We start from the raw sequence: 23,124 nt of genomic DNA on the forward strand, positions 1-23,124 counted from the left end.
TGGCATACAATCCCACAACCACTACTTGGCTCAGAAGATGCTACAGTACCATACCTGTCTGCCACATCCATGTCTCCTTCGATCTTGTTGAGCCCTTTCATGATGTTATCAAACTGCTCGCCCTGGTAATGCAGCACTTTTGCTGTGTCCTCCAGTCGTTTCTGAGACCCAGTCAATAACCCAGTCAGTTCCTTTCCTTTTGTTGACTGCAAGGCTGCTGCTTCTGCTCCTGTGCCTTCACTTGACAGCAACTGCTCCCTCCAGAAGTGCTCAAGGATGTTGAACACCGCATTTCTGCTGGGCTGCAAAGAACTGAACCAGTGCTTGGTGTTCTTCTCCAAGATGGTAAGAGAGCTAAAGATTAAATTTGATGATTCCTTCTTGATCTCACTGATACTAGAAAGATGGAAGTTGACCAAAACCTCCCCAGTCTTGTCAGCTGCAAATTTGATCGCAACAGGGGTCAGTGAGAGTCTGCCAGAGACCCATTGCTTGTTGGTGTCCACGTAGTAAGAACAAGGCCAGCTATGGATGCGGATGTCTTCGTTCATCAGCTCGCTGTTCAAATCCTCTTCCACAACAGCAACACCTTCAAAGCCAGAAAAATAAACTAGAATGAAAGTGAAAAAACATTATGTTTTATATGTTGTAAAGAATTCTCACATAACATTACAGACACTCCAATAACGAATCCTATCCACAGCTGGTTTCCAGCACATCCGCTATATCCTTCTGAGTACTTACACAACACAGATTTAGAAACTGCTGCAGATGGTTTACAACATTTGGAAGCCATTCCTATTTCCTTCTAAGAAAATGAACAAAAAAAAACCACCTCACCCTTTCTGAACAGGACTGCCAGTAATTTCATCTGCTCCTTAACAGCACTGCTTCCCCTTCTAAGAATGTTCTCATTACGCTTCAGCATGTGATTTACAACAGCATCGACATCAAATGAGCATTGCATTAACTCACTGGATATCGTTCATAATTCTGCATGGAGGAGAACCTACCAATAATAGGAACACAAAGTTTTCACCACATTTGAGTCTTTCACACACTCCTTTTTTCTGGGAAGCTATCACAGAATCATAGAATTACCCAGGTTGGAAAAGACCTTGAAGATCATCAAGTCCAACCGCAGCCAAACCAGTACCCTAACTCTAAAAACCCTCTGCTAAATCATGTCCCTGAGCACCACATCCAAACGGCTCTTAAACACATCCAGGGATGGCGATTCACCATTCCCCACCTCATCACCACATGGGACATAAAGAACATCCAGAAAGCATCAACATGAGGCCATCAACACAAACCCATGACGGTCGTCCTTCCACTCTGAACTACCAACACTCAGTTGATACGTCCCCAGATCAAATTATAAATACACTCAGACGAAAGAGATGCCATAGAGATGTGAGAAGATGTGCTGCTGGCCTAGCATATAGAACCATTCATTAGGTACGAGAGCAAGCAGCAGAACAGGCAGAGGCTTAAAAGAGACAAAAGAACTGATAGCTCAGCTCAGAGCGAACTGACAACACCCAGGGCAATGGCAATTTCATTACACCTCTGACAGCCCATGTTTTCCTAGGAGCCTGCGATGCTACTTGATGATGCAAAGTTAATCCCATAAGTCTTGCTCACTAGTATCCCGAATCCCAGCAGACAAACACAGAGTTGATATGTTTTAAGTCCTGACCTGATTAAAGCAAAACAATCTCAAGTTTGGAATGGTAAATTAAATGAAATATATCTGGATGTTCACATCTTCCCAAAGAATCAGATTGTTTCTTGCAACATCTCCTTCACAGCGCTGGTTTCCATCGTGAGTATTGAAGACCAGTTACGTTCCATGACTTAATTCCTTGTGAACAATCATTACGTAATGGTGATTTAATTACTCGCTTATTCATTCTTACTGTTCTCAAAGTCTTGACTATAGCATAATTTATAGATTGGTGTATAGCATTATCACAAGGTGCTCAGTTAAAGCTAGAGCTCTACAAAACGCCTTGCCAGCATGTAATTTCTATAAGCATATCTGACAACTACACCAGTATGTATGCAAAAGCATAAAGTTAAATTACTATTAAAATCACTGACACTTGAAACTAAATCATATTACAGCTTTAATCAACAGGAATTAGAAATTGCAGAGGTTTAACTGCCTGAAGCTGCCTGGATTTGACACTAACTTTGGTTTCTGCAATTGGGTAAAACATTTTCAGAGATATCTTCTCCCTCATTGATATCACATACTCAAAAGATTTGACATCATCACCCACTCAGCACGTTTGTAAGACAGCATAAACACTCAGGCAACATTCAGCTTCTCTGAGAAGTACTGGTAACAGTAATACGATAGCCAACAAAGAAGAAACCAAAATAAACATCTTGTATTTCATCCTCCAGCTTCTCGTGTCCTAAACATGTTGCAAAGTTAAATGGAATTCAATGAAACAAACAACACACCAGCAGCCTCCCTCTATCTATCAAGGGTGTCAGGCTTAAGACCAACCCCACCACCACTCAATTTCAAGAGCATGAAACTTGCTACTTTCACCCTATTCTGAATAATGCAACTACCTACACGCTGCTGATAACATTAAGCTCTCTTCCAATGCACTATTTTTCTAAAGAATAAATAAAGATAATAAAGAAATGGAGGCACTGAAAGATGATATACATTGCAGAGGATCACAGGAGGAAGCCGGAAGCAAAAAGGATGTTTCTTAGCCCTCGCTGCTGAGACACAGTAGAACAGAGTCAACAAGGAAACAACTCCTAGTCCCTGCCAACAGCAACAGCCATCTTCACAAAGGCATATAGCCACAGCAAGGAGAAACAAGCACATAGTTCTTTAAACTTGTGTAAAATCTCAGCATAAAGCCAGTTTTCACAGGCTGAGTCCTACAAACTATCACCAACACCCAGTTAAAACAGCACATTCTCTGACACCTGCTAGTACAAATGTAAAAACATACACAAGTCTGGCAGCTGTGCCATTCAAGTACATTTCTAAGCCACCTCTCAAGCTCCTTACCTTTATCTGTAGCTGTAGAAACCTCAGCTGGATTTTTGGGACCTGCTACATTTACAGATCTGTCCATCCGTATGAAAAATGTTTTCCTTTTCTTCTTCAAAACCCAAGAGAGCAAGTGAAATAAAGCTACATGTATCCAACAGAGAAGGTATGCTTAGAACCTGGATCTAGGAGTAAATGGGTCCTCTCAGACCAGGGGAAGAAACAAAGCTGTCACTTGACTGGTGTATATATACACGTGTGCATGCCTTGGGTCATATGACTTTTGACTCACCTGAGAGCTCAGAGGCTTTGCCTGACAGCCAGCTTCTTTTTGTGCCCGAGGCCAGAATTACCAAACAAAAGCCTATTTGGTGATTAAATCTATTGTTTCAGTACATTTTTCCCCAACATAATCATGCTTTAACTAGCAGTGGCTCTGCACAACTTAGACCCTGTCCATGTCCCCCCCCTCCCCACCCACTCAGACAAGAAGAAAAACACAGGATAAATGAAAATGCACATGAAGAAAACCAAGGATTATTTTATTCAACAGTAAACAAAACAGATACCACGGTACACAGCACTGCTGCTGTCTAAAAGCATTCAACTACTGAGCTATTAATTTAACACAAGGCTTCATGGCGTTTAATTAAAACGCATGGGAAACTTAAGCAGCATGAAGCAAAAATAAAGATGTGTGCAACCATCTGAAGTCAGATGGAAAAAGAAACATGATATATTTGCTTTACGTCTGACACTTGTATATTGAATCTTACATGTCTCTGATGGGTACTAACCTGCAATTGTATCTTCTGAACTGCTAGAAATACTGCCATCCTTGACACAGCTACCACACACACTGCAAGAACTAGGATCAACAGCAATGAAACAGGGATTATTTCCAACAGTGTCACAGCACTGCCTAAATTCCTTAGCTAATATACGAGTGGCGGCTGATTCTATAAAAAGAAGGTGACTCACCTTCTCTTGAGGTGCTGTGAGATCACTCAATGAAATGTAAGCATTACTAATTGCCCCAGGTGTGAGGAGATGCTGCATATGTATTGAGAAGATGCTGGCAGCTCACAAACAGATCATCCCTTCTCAATGTGCCTACCTGAGAGCCTCCAAAACTCAGTCACAGGTTCCTCTCCTCTTGCTAATTAACTGCAAAACACTTCTCCACACGTCTCCAATATACCTATGTTTACTTTTTGTCCTCCATCATCCAAGAGCTCCATACGATCCCTATCTTTGATGGTTTACTTCCAAACCATACCATCTCACAAATAAAATTTAACAGCTGTGTCAGCCCAGCAAGTCTTATTTTAAAAACGTTTATAAGGACTGTCAAGTACTGAGTCCTTTTTAACTAAAGGTTTAACATGCTGCCCACACCAAGCTTGTAACTTTGCCATTCCCCTAATGATGCTACAAGACACAATGTACTCTGAGGTGACCCATGAAGAAATACAACAGGTAATGATCCACAGTAACTCTGTACTGTGAAATTCATCTCCCTTCTCTCCAAAAGACCCAACAGAGCCCTACTAAAGGATGGCTCAAGGCTGAGGGGCTTCTCCATAGAATAACCTGAGTTGGAAGGGATCCATGGATCACTGAGTCAAACTCCTGGCTCCAGAAAGCACCACCCAAAATCAGATTGTATGCCTGATATAAAGCAGCTCTCTTGAAGATAATTCCACCAAATCCTCCTGCATCTAATTAAATACATGCTGCCCTGCATCCATATTAGCACTCTTCAGCTTCCTCTTCAATCTTGACTCTGCCTTGACCCCCCCATTTCAAAACACAGAATTCCACTTCTCAAGTCCCACTTCTTTTTCCTCCCAGGGTCGTAAAAACATTATGGTTAAAAAAGAATACTAAGATACCACTAAACCACATCCCTCAGTGCCACATTTCCATGGTTCTTTAGTGCTTCCTGAGACAGTGACTCTATCACCTCCCTGAGCTGCCTGTGCCAATACATTACCATAATTTCTAAGCATTTTTTTGTCCAAATATCCAACCTGAATCTCCCCTGGCACAACTCAAAGCCATCACCTCTAGCCCCATCATTGTTAGCAGGGAAGAGTCTAATCCCAGTCTTGCTCCATCATTTCAGGCAGTTCTAGAGAGCAATAAGCACTACCCTGAGCCTCCTCTTCTCCAGACTGAACAACCCCAATTCCCACAGCCCCTCCCCCTAAGATCCATACTCCAGATCCTTCAGAGCTTTGCTACCCTTCTTTGAAAGTGCTTTGGGCCTCAGTGTGATTCTTGTAGTAAGGAGCCCAAAACTGCACAGTCCACTGCCCCAGTTCAGCACTGAGCCCTTCTTTCTCCTCACCTTTCCTCCCTTCTCCTGTCCGACTGCCATCTTCAAGCCTCAACATTCTGTTCCTCACCCCCAAGCTGGACCCTCTCCATACCCACAACAACACACTTCCCTCCCTTTCCCATTCCTTTTCCCTCTCCTCACCCCAAATAGAACACAAGCCAGTTGCTGACCCCAAAACAACACAACAGACGGGGGGGGGGGGGGGGGGCTCCTTTGAGTCAGCAAACAGACGAATGCCAGTTCTGTGACACCCCTTTCTTTCTGTTTAGACTCAAGAAAAGATGAAAATCCGCTTTTTTGCCAGTCACTACTACAACCCTCATCTCTTGTCCTAATGTATCTCTATGATAACCCCCTTCAACTCCCCTCGGCCAGAACCGCCTGCGACGTGACCCCTACCCCCACATAAGCAGGCCAGACACCCACCCGGCTCCTCTATCTTCACCCACTCCATCCAAACTGCCCTCCCTACACCATTACCCCGCTCCCAACCATCTCTACCCCTCTCCTCCATCCCCAGCCCTCACTCACCCCTCACAGCAGCACAGACCGCAGAGACGCTTTACGCCTGCGCCCTCCTCCCGTTTCTATTGCCTGAGCCCAGCGTCGCTGCGCATCCCTTCTCCCTCTCCCCCCGATCCATCCTCCCCGACTCTGAGGTTCCGGACTCCATTCCTCCCTTCTCCTCTCTCTCCCCGCGGGGTTTGGGGGTAAGTAGAAGCCTCTCAGTATCCATTCCACTCCCTTCGTTCCCATCTGTTGTGTGGACGAGCCGTGAGCCCAACGGGGGACAAAGTGTGTGTCTGCCTATGGAGAGGGGGGAGGGGGGGGGAACGCAAAATGGCGGCGCCGTCTGTTTAACCAAGGTGAGGTGCCTTCAGAGCTCCATCTCTTCTGGAGGCTTTATCTACGTTGTAGGCCCGGTCCTCTGTGCTCATCCGCCTTCCTCTGTTTTATTAAACCTTTGTAGGTTGTTTGTGTATGTGTGTTTTGATCGATGTTTTGTCGTATTTTAGCTCTAGCACCCACCCCCCTCCCCAACCCCCATGGAGGGTCTGAGGAGGGTGAGTGCTCCCAGCACAGTTATTTGCTGTATAAGCGCTCTGTATATGTGTGTGTGTTCCCAGTGTTTCATCAAGAAGAGATTTCCCACTGACATCACTATTTCTGCCTTTCTAGGTGATGGGGGAAGAGCAGCATCTCCACAGCAGCATCTCCACAGCGTGATACCAAGCTTTGTTACATTAACCATTACAAAGCATGGAAGATCCTATTTATCCCAGCACTGTGGATCCTATTTATCCCAGCATAGTGCACAACTTCCTTCTTTGCCTCTGAACGTTTCTACTTCCCCATGAGCTGCCGTGGACTGAGAGAATCGAGGCATGTTTTAAAGCAAAGCTTTTCTATGCTGGCATTGATCTGAGCTGCCTTGGAGGAACATCCCGCCTGCATGGACAGGGCAACATTTGCCTGTTCCACCGCCTTTTTTCATGACTACAGCAGTTCGTCTCAGGGCACGTTCTCCACAGGACACGTTGACTTCATTGATAAAATCGAATCCTTCACTTATTCGGACTTCTTTCGGGATTATTTGATTCCCAACCAGCCCTGTGTTTTCTCAGAGAAGTTCACTGATGGTTGGGGCAGCAGGAGGAATTGGGTAACTTGGGGTGGGAAGCCTGATTTCGATCATCTGCTGCAGGAGTTTGGTAAGTCATGGCATTTTAATACCTTGTTGAAACATACGCTGCTAAATGAAACCAAACTTTGTCTAAAAATTGAACCATTGGACAAAACAAAGTGATTCTGCAAGCTTTGTTTCAAAGTTAATGTGTCCATTTTGTATACTTCTTGTCTCACACGGGTTCTAACCTTGAATTGATATTCTTAACATAAGAAGCATTCTTTATGGAATCATAGAATCATTTAAGTTGGAAGGGATCATTAAAGGCCATCTAATCCAACACCCCTGCAATAAAAAGGGACATATACAGGTTATTCAGGGTGCTCATAGTCCTGCCCATAACCACACCAATTTGTATACCTGCCTGACTTCAACTGCAAGAGCAGCCCAACACTTGATGAATGGACAAAAGAAAACATCATCCATTTGCAGTGAAAAATCTCAGAGCAAGTCATTAGTCTGTAAGTTACTGATATATTTAGTGTGTATTGATTCTAAATTAATAATACAGTTTATTAAGAAGAAACTGAAGAACACATTAAGTAAATATCTTGTGATATGAATCATGTTTGCCTAGAACTGAGGTGTTGGGAGTGAGTTCAATGCAAGCAATTGTTGCTTTATGTATTTGGGCTGTACTTTGCATGACAGTGTCCAGGCCATAGAGGTTTCTACAGTGGATAAGGTTAAACGAGTTCAGTTTCAGCACCATAGAATCATTAAGGTTGGTAAGACCTGTAAGATCATCTAATCCAACTGTCCACCAACCACCAGTATTGCCCATTAAACCATGTCCCAGATTAGTTATTCTGTTCATCAGATTTTTCTGTTCCCTCTTGAGTTCAAAGAGTTTGTATTTCAGGAGAGGCTATAGTACCTGTGGCCAACTGTGATGTCAAGGAGTACAATTCTAACCCAAAAGAGCAGCTCCCCTTCAAGGAGTACATAAGTTACTGGAAAGAGTACATTAAAAATGGCTACCGTTCATCTCGAGGGTGCCTTTATCTAAAGGACTGGCACCTGAGCAGGTAAGAGAGCACTGTGAAAATCCCTGCATGCCACACACAACAGCAAGCTGCTGTGGAGCCTTAACACTTGTCTTTTTACTGCTCACCTGTTCAATTGCGGACAGTACTGTTTGTTAGCACCTGGCCCCTGAAATGACAGTCCTGTATTGCACTGTTCTTGGGTAGTGTCTACAGTAAGAGTCTTAAAGAGATCACTGTTTCCTGGAGAAGCTCACATTCTTGAGCACTTGCCTTTCCATTTGTCTTTATAATGAGCGTAAGCCCTGCAGGAACTATGCGCCTGTACATTTGTCTTCTGCTGGCTACTTCTTAAAAAGAAGGGTATAACCCTTTAGTATCCATTTTCTTTTCTACTAACCTTCTCAGTCATTAAACCTCTTCAGCTTGTGTTTCATTTTACCCCAGCCTGCTGCTTGTGAGATGCCTGCATTGTCTATGCTTGGCCAGGACCTTTTCACCTAAAACTTCCTCTTTAAACGTGTCCTGCTTGTAATCCAGCTTCTTTGTTTTCAGTTCTGGTTTTCACTTTTGCATGTGCCTTTGACTTCTAATAGAAGAAATTAGTCAGTGTCTGCCTCCCCTTTTCACTTAACACTATTAACACTTATGCACTATTGCACACATTTTAAAGGGAACGTGGAGTTGTAAATGAAATAAAAGAGAAGGAAACAAAGTACTAATGGTCTGTGAGAGACCTAACAGGTCTCTACTTCTAGATTTTGGGAATTTAGGTAGAAGGAGCAGTGCTGCATTTTTCTAAGCTCTATATCCATTACATTATCTTTTTCAGAGCTTTCCCAGAGCAAGATGTTTATACAACTCCTGTGTATTTCTCATCTGACTGGCTGAATGAATACTGGGATGCTATAGCTGTGGATGATTACCGGTTTGTCTACATGGGACCTAAAGGTTCATGGTAAGACACTTTGGTTTCTTTCATCTTTACATACTCTACTTTTTTGTTGTTGTTGTTGTTGTTGTTGTTTTAAGATTAATATTACAGGGCATCATCACACTGTATTTAATTATATATATATATATATATATGTATGTATCATTTTGCTGCAGAAGAATCGTAGAATGGCGTGGGTTGAAAAGGACCACAATGCTCAAATGCTCATCTGGTTTCAACCCCCCTGCTGTGTGCAGGGTCACCAACCAGCAGCCCAGGCTGCCCAGAGCCACATCCAGCCTGGCCTTGAATGCCTGCAGGGATGGGGCATCCACAGCCTCCTTGGGCAACCTGTTACAGTATGTCACCACCCTCTGGGTGAAAAACTTCCTCCTCATATCTAACCTAAATCTCTCCTGTCTCTGTTTCCACAGTAAAGGTTGACTTCTATGCATTTGATTCTTGCAGACATGAATTCACTGCAAAGATTTGAGGTACTGTCTTTACTTAAACCTCTGATTTCTCCCACAGGACTCCATTCCATGCCGACGTCTTCCGTTCCTATAGCTGGTCAGCTAATATATGTGGGAGAAAGAAATGGCTGCTTTACCCCCCAGGGCAGGAGGATTACCTGAAGGACTGTCATGGCAACTTGCCCTTCGATGTGACTGCACCTGGTCTTCAGGACAGGAGTGTTTACCCTCGCTACAACCAAAGCCAACCCCCTGTGGAAATTGTGCAGGAAGCAGGGGAGATAGTTTTCATCCCCAGTGGATGGCATCATCAAGTTTACAACCTGGTAAGATGACCAATACTTTGTAATACAGACCGATAATCAGGCTTGAATCAGAACGAACTTTAATTGCCAGAGCATTTTGTGGATGAAAAAAGTCTGGGCTATGAAAAAATTTAGAGAGATTCATGGAAGAAAAGTCTTTCAGTGACTACTCAAGATGATGGCTAATAGTAACCTTGGATTAAGAATCTCTGTCATGGACTGCTAGAAAATAGGAAAGTATAGAAATAGAAGATGCTGTCTGCACTCTGTTTTCTTATGCACTTTCTATTAGGTGCTATTAGTCACTGAGAAATAGGATACTATTAATATAAATCTTGATTTCTAACTGTAAATTGCAGACGACTACTGGAAAATGCTAACACATTTGTCTTCATAAACCAAAAATAACAACCTTGTTCCCTACCTCCCCCACCACACCAACTCTGACTCCCACATCTTTGCCTCCCTGAAAGGCTTGCTAGAGCTAGAGACATTTTCCAATTCACAGATGGAAACAAAATCTGATATTTTTCAGGGGTGCTAGAAAGCAACAGCCTCTCAGCACAGTGGTTGTATTGGCATCAAAGAAGAATTTCCCTTCTTGATGGATGTGATTTCATGTTTTGCAGCAGTGATGTTACAGCTTTCCTCTCCCGTTTTCCTACATAGAGATCAATAACTCTTTAAACTGTTTCCACAGGAGGATACCATTTCTATTAATCACAACTGGGTGAATGGCTGCAATGTAGCTATAATGTGGTGCTTCCTGCAGGATGAATTAGCAGCTGTCCAGAGAGAAATCAATGAATGGAAGGACCCTATGGATGATTGGCACCTACAGTGTCAGGTATCATGATATATTGTTGTCTGCCCAACTCTTCATTAAAGGGTCAGATATTTGAGCGGTGCATTGCAACATCTTATTAGAACTCTGAGACACACAATCTTAAATCTCATACCTGGAATTAGGACATGATTCCTAAGCAAATAGGGACTGGTGACAACTTCATTTCTTGAGAAATAAAATATTACTTCAGTATGATAGGGAAAGGCTTGTCTCAGTGCATATTTGATATGTCAAGGAGGTTAGGATGCTGTCTGAAAACAAATGCTTCAGCAGCTCTTCTTCAGCTATTATAGAATGGCCTGGGTTGAAAAGGACCACAATGGTCATCTAGTTTCAACCCCTCTGCTATGTGTAGGGTCACCAACCACCACACCAGTCTGCCCAGAGCCACATCTAGCCTGGCAAGGTTATCCTATCAAGGTGATCCTATCAAGGTTAGCATTGATGTGGTACTTATGGATATGATTTAGTGTAGGGTTTTTAGAGTTAGGGTACTGGTTAGGCTGCAGTTGGACTTTATGATCTTCAAGGTCTTTTCCAACCTGGGTAATTATATGATTCTATGATTGATGTGGTCAATCAGTGTAGTAATTAACGTCCCCTTTCAAAAATATAAATGCTTTTCCATTTAAAGAACAGGTATTAGAAGAGTCTTACACAGGGGAATTGGTTTCAATATCATTTATGCTGCAAAAGCAAATCTAAATCAAGGAAAATTAAGGTGAAAGTGGTAGCAAGCTTCTGTGTCTCCAAATATGTTGCTTTCAGAAGACATAATTAATGAGCAGCGTTGTATCTGGTATGTTCCCAAAATCTTAAGTGTGAAGCAGATGTAAAATTTATTTGCAGAGGCTGTTCCTGCTGCTAGATGGATACCTTCCAAAAATAGTTTATAAAAACACAGCCGTGTAGTAGCTCATAGGAACAGTGCGTTGGGGGATAGCGAAGTTTCAAGTCAGGTAAAGAATTTCAGTGCCATCAAGGAAATGCAACAAATAACGAGCTATTAAACATGGTTACTTACAGTTCTGGGTAGTTACTAGCTTGATAAAATCAGTCCCTGTAATTCTTACTGTACATGAAAGAGTTGCTTCCATTTCAGTACTGTTTTTTTCCCCCTAGTTGATCATGAAATCTTGCACCGGTATAGACTACAAGGAGTTCTACAATTTCCTCAAAGTTATTGCAGAGAACAGGATTTCCATCTTGGAAAACGGCCTCGATGATGAAGCTTCAGCAAAGAACACTCCAAAAGCTGCCATCTCCACCTTGGGTATGCTCCACGCAGTGTTCGATTTAAAGAGGACTGTGAAGGTGTTAACATCTTTGAGTGCTAATGAAGATTTCAAGAAACTGGACCTGACGTCGCTTTCTCCACCTCCGGAGGCATTGCTCCACCACTTGAAAGCGGCAATAGACACAGCACTCCTCTAACTTCCTACCTGTTCTCTTACTTGTAAAATGAACCTTCTGTAAATTGGGTGTTTGTAGAAGAATGGCTCCTCCCTGTTTAACCAGCTGTTGCAATTCAAGTAGAAAGAGCCTTCCTATAGAGCAGGGAGAGAGTATATTCCTATGATGACTGAGTTGTTTTTAAACTGACAGCATTTGAGTATCTGGAAAAAAAAAAACTCTTAGGTTACAGGGGGAAAAAAAGCACTGTTCTCTGATAAATGAAGACCTGCTGATGAGTATGAATTGAGGGAAAGAGGAACAGAAATTCTCTGTGGAACAAGCTTACATCTGCAGCTAAATCACTGCAGATCACAGATAAATTACTGTAAGAAAGACCTGTCCTGTTTCCAGGTGTAGCTTAGACTTTTTATTGCTTTCCCTGAAGCCTAAGCTGTCTCAACAGCTGTAGCTTGGATATGGAAAAGAATACTCCATACTAGTTTCTTACACGGTGGCATCTCTACAGCTAAAAGTCTCAGGTATGCTTGGCTTTCATATTGCTCCAAGGCCTGCAGGACTAAATTTAACATACAAGGAAAATGAAGTCCTGCTAGCAACTCTGTCATTAATAATTTAACAGTGTGAACCACACAAGCTTAAAAGAGGCTTGAGTGTACTCTGTCATTTCTACACACTATTTCAGGGCACAGTGTTTTATCAAGCAGAGACTTGATGAATCAGGGAAGCGAGCATGTAACCTTGTACTATCTCCTTAAAAAGCCATGCTTTTAAACAACAAATAGCACTACTGCATGGTTACAGAGCACAATTTGCTACCTGAATGCTACCTTTGCGCTAAAGAGCACTTCTAGTGAAGTATTCCTCTTGCTTTTACTGGTTAGCAAGAAAGCCTAGAAGCACAAATGGCTGCACACTGTTACCTTACGTTGCCCCTTTAGGGCTCACTTGAATTATTGATCAAGAACCTCCTGAATTTTTAAAGAGAGTTGATCAGTAAGAGCAACAAATAAACTTAGTAGGAGTCTTCCAACAGGCTGAGAAATCTCCTTGTTTTCTAGTGGAGTTTGTACATGCATGCATTTTGCATGTCCTGTTTTGTAGTAAGTAGAAGCTGAGCATTTTGAGTAGGAAATGGTACTTGAAAATAAAATCAATATCGAAAGCATGGAAAAAATGCAGTATAGAGAAAACAGCCTCTTTATTTCTTCTTAGAACAGCTGTGACTACATCTCTGTGATTCAGCCTTCTGGCAGAGTGTTTATTTGGACTGAGAAATGGCCAGTTTTAGGCAACTGAAATGAAAACTGAAAACACGTAAGCTGTCACTTACGTGTGTTTACATTCTCAAAGCCAGGCAGCTGGAGCTTCTCTTCCTTATGAGATCTCAAAGATAAGAAACAGTATTTTAAAGCTGATGATCAGTGTACTGGTAAGAAAGCATGGTTTTGGTCTCGTGTTCCCCAGTCTCACTGCATGCTATATAACCGGTATTGGCACCAACCACTTAAAACACCCATGGAATTCACTGCCATTTTATAAAGGTTTTGCTTAGCTGAATGTTACTTGATACTTCATGTCAATGCAAGTGAAGCTTTTACACTGAAACCACCATCTCAACATAGCAGAAGATAGGACAACCTGTAGGGTAGCTAAGAGGTGTTCAAATGAATGAAGGTGAGTCACTGCCACTCACTCTCACTTACTTTTCCCTTGTGCTGTCTCTGCTCCAACAGCATCTTGAGCCCTGAAGATATGGTGACAGCTCTACATCATAATGCCTCCTAAGGCTTAGTGAGATCAGTGTGATACACTGAGGAAAAACAGGTTGGTTGGCTCAAGTAATTCTTAAAGTCAAGTTTAAGCTACATTCTCCATACTGATTCTGCAGGGAAAAGGTGCACAAGGGTTTATTGGTTCAGTCTCTCTTACTAATTTGCAGTTCAAATTCTTCCATACCCGTGAATTACCAAGGCAGTGAACAAGCCATAGATCTTAGTGTTAAAAAAATAAACCAATAAAGGACATTCTCATAAGAGTCTGAAGACAGCAATGAGGTTGAAATAAGAAGTATGCAAGCCTGGAATCTCTCAAAAATTAAACAGTTTTATTTAAATACAGTTACTGTAAAACATACAATAGGATACTCTTCCACTAATATATTAACTGTTGTAACCAGTGTACTATTTATTAAAGCATAATACTTATGACAAACAGGAAGAAACAGTCTGTAGAGTTTTGATTCGTTTTCCTGAAGTCACAGAACTGGACAATTTAAAAGTCAAGTGGTAAAAAATAAAAGCAGGTTAAAATCTAGTTCAAAAGAGCTTTAGCTCTGACGTGCTATTCACACATTAGTAGTTTCATCTGAGAGTAACAGCATATCAGAAACCCCTTTACCTTTTATTAAAGGCAGGATAAAAACTAGCCCAATTCTAATCTGATTGTGCCCCACTGGTGTCAGTGGGTGTTCTGTGCACCTAGGAAAACCAATGTATTTGCAGCTCTGTCAGTGCAGGAGGCCAAATGTTTTTATGTGTTTTCTCACCAGTATTTGAGATTTCTCGCCTTTAAGGCACACACGAGCCCCTGCAGAATTAGAAAGCAGCACCAGCATTTTCAAGGTGCAAGTGTGATATCCCTGAGATTGAATAGGAGCCTGCAAAGTATAAACTGATGTTTAGAAGTATCTTCAGAGTAGTTAGTCAATAGCAGCATTATGGTGCAATGGCGAGGTACAGAGGGAAGAAGAGGAAAGATCTTCCTCTTAGGAATGCAAGAGCCACCTCATTCCAGGAACAGGTTGTTTAGGTGTATAGAGATGGTCTCTCTTGTCCATCCCACATTTCTACCATCCAGGAGTCCCATCACGATGACTCTTCAGGCTTCATTTGACCACTTTCTATTAAATGATCTCTCTTTGTGTCTGTTTACCAGTGCAAAACAAGCACAGCAACTGAGAAAACAGTTAAATGGGATTTCGAGGGAAAGAGATGTATTGCTGTTATCAGGAAAGTGGAATCAACAAGGGCAAAAGAAACCTCCTCCACTTTCCAACACAAGCTGAGGTTGCATAGATGGCTTTCAGCCCACAGCACTTGCATGTCTGTGCTTGATAACTGTAGCTAGTCAAATAGAAAACCTAGCAAGAACCCCTCATCTGAAAAACAACCGTCCTTCCCTTTTTAAAGGCAGCTGGAGCAGCAGTGATTCGATTGCTTCTTCATCCAACAGTGTTCGGTCAAAACACAGAAAGGAGGAGCCTCCCTGCTGGTCCTGGGGCTCAGGAGGTGTGAGCCACATGGCAGTTCTCTCTTTGGTGGAGTCTCATCCTCTGTATGTGTTCATAGCATGACTGGGCAAGGAAAAGAGCAACCCATTAAGTTTATGAGCTTTGGAGCCAAGCTTTTGTCTCTCGCACAGAGCAAAGCTATAGTGCCCCCCAAGGCAAGATAAAAAGATTAAGTCTGCATATTATAAATTAACAGTGAAAGTACTCTCTTGACTAGGAGGAAAATACCTGTGCTAGGCATGTAAATAGCCCTTTAAAATTAAATGAGAGTAGAGAGCATCAGTCTTTCTACTATTCAAGAAGGGCTCCCCTACAGCAGCTTGCAACTGTCGTCGTTAACACTCATTTTCTTACCTCCAATGCTGTTAATAGAAAGTCGTACAATCCTCCTTGATTAGTGGGGTCCATCAAGTCTCTGATCAGATGGATTTCAGCTCCCAGGTGCTGTATTCTGAAAGGAAAAGAAGCACTACAAGTAGAACAAATCTCTGGGCACCAGCATTAACAGACATGTGTCTGAAATCAGATCTGGAACTCCATTGCCGATTCCTTGTGCAGCACCTCCCAAAAGCTGAGTCCCTGAAGGATCCTGCATGACAGGATCTCAGCAAAGATGACCAGTCATTAGAAAACTTCAGGTCCTCCATTTTGTGCACTCAGTCTCTTATTCCCCCTCCTCTGTCATCTACAATCAAGAAAGGCACCTAGCACACAAACCTGGGTCAACCTATGGAAATGCAGCAAAAGAAAATGCAAAAGAAAAAGCTTCTGGGTTTCAAGATTCAGCTCTAAGTTTAAACATCTCAGCCTTTTTTGGACACTGAAAACATTCAAGTCAGTCAAGGACTTGGACTCAAGACTTGCCAAATTAAAAAAAGCAAAGAATTTCATTCTACTGGATGTAAGCAGGTTCCTGCAGTTCCAGTAAAAGCAACACAGACACAGCCTCTTTGGCAGACATGTTATGTTTACAGTCATTCCTACATGAGAAAAATCTAATTACTAGATGGTCAGTATTCAAGACCTTCCTAGTCTCCAAACTGAACCACAGTGCCACACTGAGAACAGAGAAGTGACTTCTCATAGACTTATGAGGGAAGAGAGTAGTCAACCCTTATCTGTTCACTCTCAAAACATAACACCAAGTAACCCATCAGCCTTTCTACAGCTTTTTCAAACCCCTTGAAAAAGAAATTAATAGGACTGACATCTGCAGGAAGGGCAGGAAGGTAAGCTGAGCACATTTCTTGCACATCTGAACTGCAGTGGAGGTGATCTTCCTTCTTAAGATCTGTTCTTCCTTCTCATCTCTCTCTCAACCCAGTGTGCAGATAATTCCTTTGGCAGCCTCAACAGTTTGCCTTCAAAGACTTTATATTCCTACTTTTTATACAATAACCTTGAATGCCGGTCATACTGCATTTCTCAAGACAATCCCTAACCATACTATATCATAACCAACACTACTAGGCCACAAGATGCACATTAAAAGACAACCCCCAGTTTTTCATTAATGTTATTTGGCTTGGAAAGTAGAGATGCCCTTTCTTGGATTGAGTTAGTACACAACCATGGGATTGAGAAGTGAAAAGCACCACTTACTTAGCTCGTGATACAACATACATCAGGAGGGGCAAGAGATCATCCATAGGGAGCTTGTAGTCTTTCTCCACCACTCGGGACACAGTGCTCTCTATCTCCTCATATGTCTTCTGGAGGATCAGCAGCTTTTCCCGGGGATCCACTGTAGTGCTATCAGTGCAAAAACAGCTGTGTCAAAGATGTTTCCACTACACGGGTCAAGAGATAAAGCAGTAACACTTTGAAATTTCTACAGTAAGAGAAAGTGAGGAGTTAAAGGTGGTGACTTACATCAGCTTCTGCAAACACTCTGTGGCAGACAGGAAACACTTGTCTTTGATCAGGGACCGCCTCTGCAAAGGAGACAAAGAGTTGTACCTGTGTCAGATCATCTCCCCAGGAGCCACTTAATGCCTCCTCAGTGCTGGACATATTTACTACAGTGTAGGGGCTCTGTGCTATCTAAAGTGAAGCTCCACCATTGGCTGGCACCAACATGTAGATCTATACCATCTCACTAACATGCCAAATTTTGCTTTTAGGGCTACTTCTTACCTGGTTGGTTGTCAAGGTGAGGTCTTTCAGAGGCCAAAGGTGCCTGAAATAAGATTACAGAAATAGAAGTTTTAGAAGGCAGATGCTTTCATCTCAACTCCATTATCAGTCAGTCTTCATTATTAATATCTCCCCACTGAAAGCCTTACAGGTGACAATACGTTGAGCTCTCTATTCTCAACCTCACGGCTAAAGGAAAAACATAATAGCTCAGATTCATTGACCTGAATGCAGGGTTGATTTTACTTACAGATGAAAACCTAGGAAAGATTTCAATGCTAAAGCTAATGATGGATCAAGGAACTAACTTGCTATACATTAGTGCCATCAGAGCTTACTCTGGCTGTTAGTTTCACAGCTGATATCAGTAGGATGCATTCTGAAGTAAGAAAAGGTCACTTACTTCTGTACATCCAGAAACTCCAGCAGCTTGATGTCAGGAAATAGACTTAGGTCCACAATCCCTTGACAGTAGAGGTCATCTTCCCTTTCATGATAGAGCATGTAGAGCATGAATAGCTCAGGGTAGAAGCAGGGCAAGATCAACGGAAGGACCACACTGTATGCCTTCTGGTCACTACAGCAGAGAAAAGAAAAGCTGAGTCCTATAGTGAAGTCTAGAATCTTGATATGACCAAAAACTACGCAGCTATACAGGAGCCAACATAAAAAAACAACTCATAAGACTGCAAAATCTGCAAAGAACACTTGTGATTTCTTAAGGAAGGAAGAATAAATTTCACAGATAAAGCCCTTTTCCAGCTGCTTACCATTCCATCAACCCTTTGAATTCACCCATCCCACAGAGGGATGTCTGCAGACTACAGTGAAAAGAAATCTAGACCAAGTTTGGATAGCTACAAAAATACACACAAACATATATATATATCTACCCCCTCAAGAAACCCAACACTTGAGTGTCTCCCACAATTCCTTGATGTGAGTTATCTTGCAAGGCTGTGTTCCATACACCTCCAAATCCCCACACCTTTATTCTGCTATGGAACACAATTAGGAGAAGCTGCTCTCCTGCAAATCACTGAAAGCTTTGAGCTCATAGAGAAAAGTGTGAGGATTAGACCTGAGTCAAGTGCACAAATGCAATCATATTAGCACTTACTGCATTTTAGAAGATACCTCATAGGTTCAAGCAGCCTAAGGTTAAGCAATCCATGGTAACACATACCTTACCTCTCCAACCACACATTTCATGGGCAGTTGACCTTTCTGTTCCAGTGCCAGATGGAGCAAACCCCTACAGCATAAGCAGAACAAAGTTACATTTGTCTGAAGACATAGTTTGTGCCTGTAGTCACTCTGTTCTCTCCTACACTGGAACCTCTGTTTAACAGAGCTTTATACAGTGATTTCTCTCTCCAGGAGCAGACTCTCTCTTAGCAGACTAAGTATTGCAATTCAAAGGCATTTTCCAATACCAGCATAAGTTGCCAGAAATGAACAAGTGCTTTAAAATACAACTTCTGAAGGCTAGGGCAATCACTCCAGAAATCGTAACTAGTCTTCATTGAGCACCATCTGCTTGTATTCCCACTTAAGAGAGAGATGAGGTTTCATGATCAGTCACACCATTACGTTCTCTAATTCATCTATAAACATTAGAGTATGGTCATATTCTACTCTGAAACAGTAGTTCGGGCTTATCACGAAGCTTCCAAGCCAAAAAGTGTGCAATAACAAAAAAAAGGAATGGGAAGATGTTGCTTGGTTTTGGCACAGATGCATCACTACAGAAACACCTTAGCCAGGTGCACAGCAGAGCAAGGTGGTTCCATCTCCCACACTCCACCTAAAAGGTCTTGAGTTATGAATGAAGCTTTCCAAGTACGCATTGAGCCCAGAAACTCATGAAGGTTCACATCAACCCCTGCTAAGGTTATCAGCCCTGTTGTACTGTTCATGAATGCAGTTTCCCTCTACTGCTCCATGTCACAACACAGACATATAACAGATATGGAACAAGTAACAGATATAGGACAAGTAACTCTTGCTGGCAGTCCTCCTCAAGTACTCAAGGCTACATTGATAAGAAAAGAGCTTTTATTCAGCCTAGCTTTTTCAATGCAATATCTTACCCAAGTGTAGTTAGAAGCAGAGCTAAAAAGATATTCAAGCTGCAACACAGCCCCAGTTATACCTTTGATCCTGTTCTAATGTACCCATGGGCACAAGCACACTACTGAACAACCTCCATTTGGAGTTAATACCCATACCAGCCAAACCTCAGTGACATGCTTACACTGCATGTTCTTAACTCCTGTTGAGTCGAGGCATGTTAAGCTGAAATCATTTTTCACTCAAACACAGGTACTGAGTACCACTGCTTGCATGCTTTGATACACTTGCTACCTTTGTTACTTATCTTGCTCATATTTGTGCTTATCTAAGTAAGTTATTATGAGTAAGAGCTCATTAAGCAGGTGTATCTCAATGATGGTTAGTCACATTAAAGCCATACCCCCATGGTTTGTGTACTAAATAATGGATGTAACACCTCCAAGGGCCGTAAGAGCTTATTTAATGCAAGTTATCTCTTCATCTAACACTGTTCTGAGGCAAGTATCCCAAAAAAATGTGGCGTGATATAAAACTGCCCTGACATAAAGGAATTATCCCAATGATCTACTTCATACACCCACTGGAAACGTCTCAGACTTCGTTACTTACTGGTAAAACTCCCATATTTTCTTTGCATAGTACTTGACTTCCTCTTGTGCCATAGTCAGCAAGTGTCTGTTGGCCCCAATCCCAGAGTAAGTTGCCTGAAAAGCTATTGTCAAGGCCTTCAGCAGCTTTCCCAGTGGGTGCAGAGAAGATTTCAATGCCTGATGATAGAGGAAAATTAAGTTTTACAAGCCATCAGTAGAGAAGAAATACTAAACAGCTACCCAGCTTTCCCTTGTCAGCAAATGAGAACAAGCCTGGAGAGAAAGATTATAATTTTGATCTATTTTAAGTGCCAAATGCCCACTCTCCTTCCACTATCAAAAATAAACGTGCTTAGCAGAACTCGCTGCTGTGATGATCTTTGCTGTGATATGCAAAAAAGGGCAAAGGCTTCAAGGTATGCTTGGCTGAGTGAAAAACAACTTAAAAGTTCACAGAAGTAGATTAATCATTTCCAGCAACTGGTTATTTCCTGACAGTGTTTGAAAACCAAGAATAAAGCTCTGTCACCACTTTCCTGACCTGTCTGCCTGCATACAAAATGAACGCCCGCAAAGCATGGAAGAAAACCCTCTTCTTCAGAAACCTAAGATATTCACACCCATTTAAGACAAGATTTTTGAAGTCACTGACTGTATTGCTGCTGCTTTATATTAGCACACAGAAGTTGCTATGACTTGGACAGACACAAAGCTTTTTAACCCTTACCTTCTCTAAATAGCTCTGTAGTGACCCCAGTTCATGGTGTTGGACAAGCTCCTCAAGAATATCTTCTGTCTTCCAGAAAACATCTTCAGTCCCCCTGAAAATGTGGACAGGTGAAGAATAAAAACCAGTTAGGCCAAATCCCAATTGGTATTGCAGGTGGGACACAAGGGGGTTAATAGAACATAAGGAATTGTTCTGTCTACATAAATGGCTCCTCTGCTGCAATGATGGCATGCAGTACTCATACCTTTGGCAGAAGAGATACTCCTGAGATTTCCGGAGCTCCTTGCTTGTTTGTATGTGGAATCCAGTAAAAGACTCCTCCATTTCTTCTTTACAGCCCGAATGGATGAACTCCAGGAATTGATCATAGATTCCCTTCCACCTCTTCTCTACCGGGAACTCCTTGAGGCCCAGCTGACTGCACGACATGACATGGCATTAGGCTTTTTCTTGAGGAAGGGTGCAATTATTTCAGACTTCACTTTTTAAATATAGAAAGTTCCCCTGAATGAGTTATCGATGCAAGAACTATGGGAGCAGAGAAGGTCACTAGTGCCTAACTGGTGATTCAGACAAAACAACTTCAGTCTATTATCCTGGCAATGAGATACTTCAGGCTATAAGAAAATAATTCATGGTGCATGGAATATCAGTAATTTGAAACTTTGTTGATTAATTGATCACAGGGTTTCTGCTCCACTCAGGAGTATTCCTAAAGACAGACAGACTTTGTTACCTCTTTCCTTTACTACCTTCTTTGCTTTTCTGTCCTGGAAATATTGAGACAGGAATACAGAGGGTCAGAAAAGGAGCAGGAGATATATTTTATCAACCTAGTTTTGTCTCTATAGCTTCAGGCCTGTCAGTGCATGTGTGCATGCATGAACAAATCACTTCCCAAACTCCCTTCACACTGAGGATGGGAGTATGAGTGGCCAGCGGGAAGACAGGGGCCAAATATCTGTTTTCTGCCTCCCATGTGGCATTAAGATTAATGATAAGTTGTGCTCTCCTCTCCTCCTCCTCTCCCTGTATAAACACTAGACTTCAAACCCGCTACCCCTGTAGTGACTGATCCAGGGCTCTTCCAGGTGCTCTCAAAACACAAGCCACAACCCAAGAAATCAGCTGGTTTTGCTCACGCTTTGGTTATTCTCTCATCCAGCTGCTCGTTCGATGTATTCAGGATACCTTGCGTCTGAAGGCCTTGGCCCGATTTATTAGTAAAGGTTCCCTCCAGAATAAAGCCATTGGCGAATGACAGCTTTCCCTGCAAGAGAAATATGGGATTGGTGTGCCAAGATCTCATTAGCAAGAGGAAACAAGCTGGACCAAGCCCTCAAATTCTCTTTTCCACAGAGCCAGATCCTGAAATGGTGACTAAGAACAACTTCCAACACTGATGTGTACATTTTTAGCATTCAAAACAGTAGTATCATTAAGGTAACAATCACTGGAGAAAACACATCCCCGATAATGAGTAACCCATAAAGGACTATGGAAGGTGAGGACCACCACAATCACAGGGTAAGATTTTTGTACTATACTTGACTACAAGAAGCCAATATCTTTGAGTTATAAAATTTTCTGGCTTGAAAGACATGAACTGCAATTTCTCCTCTATGTTTTCCACTGCTTGTTAAAACCACAAGCAAGTTTGGCCTCATAGATAGAGGGAAGCATAAGATAGACACCATAAAAGCTTTCAGAACATTTGCTGCTACCAAGAAAAACCTTAAGTTCTCTGGGGCCAGTACAGGAGAAGGCATGCAGTAGCTTGATTGAAACTTAAAAGGATTTAATTAAACCAAATTCAAAAACAAACAATATTGAAACAAATCTGTCTTCCAAGGCAAACCTGAAATCCTTACTGCTAATAACAGGAGGCGTTCTATCTTCACATAATGAGCAGATTTTTCTTTAGCCAACCACTCAAACTAAAAATCAGCTTTGGAGGAAGCTGCATTTAAACACTACAATCAGAATCTGCAAAATTCACCCCAAAGCCTCTGGTTGAAGAAGATTATTATGACAAGTGCTTCCTCTCATGACAAGTCAGTAAATGACGGGGCTGATTTGCAGCTGCCATCACTCATCAGTTGTTAACGTCAGCTCAGCCTGATCTGACCACACACTTCCCGTCAGACTTGCCATACATTTCTGTAACAAGCTGGAGGACTCGTTTTCGCTGCAATAGGGCACATAGTGAAAGACCAATTGAAAAAAAATGTTGAATGTACCAACACAGTGGCCAGACTATAAAAATCAAACTTCCAAGATCCT

General features: G+C 42.1%; 3 protein-coding genes across 12 annotated transcripts in view; 1 reads left to right on the forward strand and 2 right to left on the reverse strand.

Annotated features, from left to right (window-relative positions):
• SNAP47 (synaptosome associated protein 47) overlaps nt 1–6,002 on the reverse strand; it is a 23,407-nt gene extending 17,405 nt beyond the window's left edge. Inside the window, exons 1-2 of one of the 6 annotated variants that reach the window (XM_015852975.2) lie at nt 3,826–3,896; nt 55–610 (exon numbers count right to left, since the gene is read on the reverse strand). In XM_015852975.2, the coding sequence (XP_015708461.2) occupies nt 55–551 (497 nt within the window). In that variant the 5' untranslated portion in view covers nt 552–610; nt 3,826–3,896. Of the gene's footprint in view, nt 1–54; nt 611–3,046; nt 3,255–3,825; nt 3,907–5,903 lie in introns of those variants that run through there. The other 5 variants (XM_015852980.2, XM_015852979.2, XM_015852981.2 and 2 more) reach the window with 5 other exon arrangements.
• On the forward strand, nt 5,971–13,210 carry JMJD4 (jumonji domain containing 4). Of its 2 annotated transcripts, none has more exons than XM_015852983.2 (7): nt 5,971–6,082; nt 6,552–7,084; nt 7,922–8,087; nt 8,878–9,003; nt 9,511–9,778; nt 10,458–10,604; nt 11,727–13,210. In XM_015852983.2, the coding sequence occupies exons 2-7, from the start codon at nt 6,826–6,828 to the stop codon at nt 12,036–12,038; spliced, it is 1,278 nt and encodes a 425-aa protein (XP_015708469.1). In that variant the 5' UTR covers nt 5,971–6,082; nt 6,552–6,825; the 3' UTR covers nt 12,039–13,210. The 2 variants fall into 2 exon arrangements, with proteins under 2 accessions (XP_015708469.1, XP_015708470.1); XM_015852984.2 differs by lacking the exon at nt 5,971–6,082 and adding an exon at nt 6,192–6,238.
• Nucleotides 13,211–14,103: 893 nt separating this feature from the next.
• ALS2CL (ALS2 C-terminal like) overlaps nt 14,104–23,124 on the reverse strand; it is a 53,890-nt gene continuing 44,869 nt past the window's right edge. For 3 of the 4 annotated variants that reach the window (XM_015852969.2, XM_015852970.2, XM_015852967.2), the window contains exons 16-26: nt 21,984–22,111; nt 21,086–21,259; nt 20,839–20,932; nt 20,131–20,288; nt 18,632–18,700; nt 17,849–18,022; nt 17,446–17,488; nt 17,182–17,243; nt 16,912–17,061; nt 15,664–15,760; nt 14,106–15,372 (exon numbers count right to left, since the gene is read on the reverse strand). In XM_015852969.2, coding sequence (XP_015708455.1) covers nt 15,301–15,372; nt 15,664–15,760; nt 16,912–17,061; nt 17,182–17,243; nt 17,446–17,488; nt 17,849–18,022; nt 18,632–18,700; nt 20,131–20,288; nt 20,839–20,932; nt 21,086–21,259; nt 21,984–22,111 — 1,221 coding nt within the window. In that variant the 3' untranslated portion in view covers nt 14,106–15,300. Of the gene's footprint in view, nt 15,373–15,663; nt 15,761–16,911; nt 17,062–17,181; nt 17,244–17,445; nt 17,489–17,848; nt 18,023–18,631; nt 18,701–20,130; nt 20,289–20,838; nt 20,933–21,085; nt 21,260–21,983; nt 22,112–23,124 lie in introns of all 4 variants that reach the window. The other variant, XM_015852968.2, reaches the window with a different exon arrangement.

This window comes from Coturnix japonica, chromosome 2, assembly GCF_001577835.2.
Source record: "Coturnix japonica isolate 7356 chromosome 2, Coturnix japonica 2.1, whole genome shotgun sequence".
NCBI classification, from domain to species: domain Eukaryota; kingdom Metazoa; phylum Chordata; class Aves; order Galliformes; family Phasianidae; genus Coturnix; species Coturnix japonica.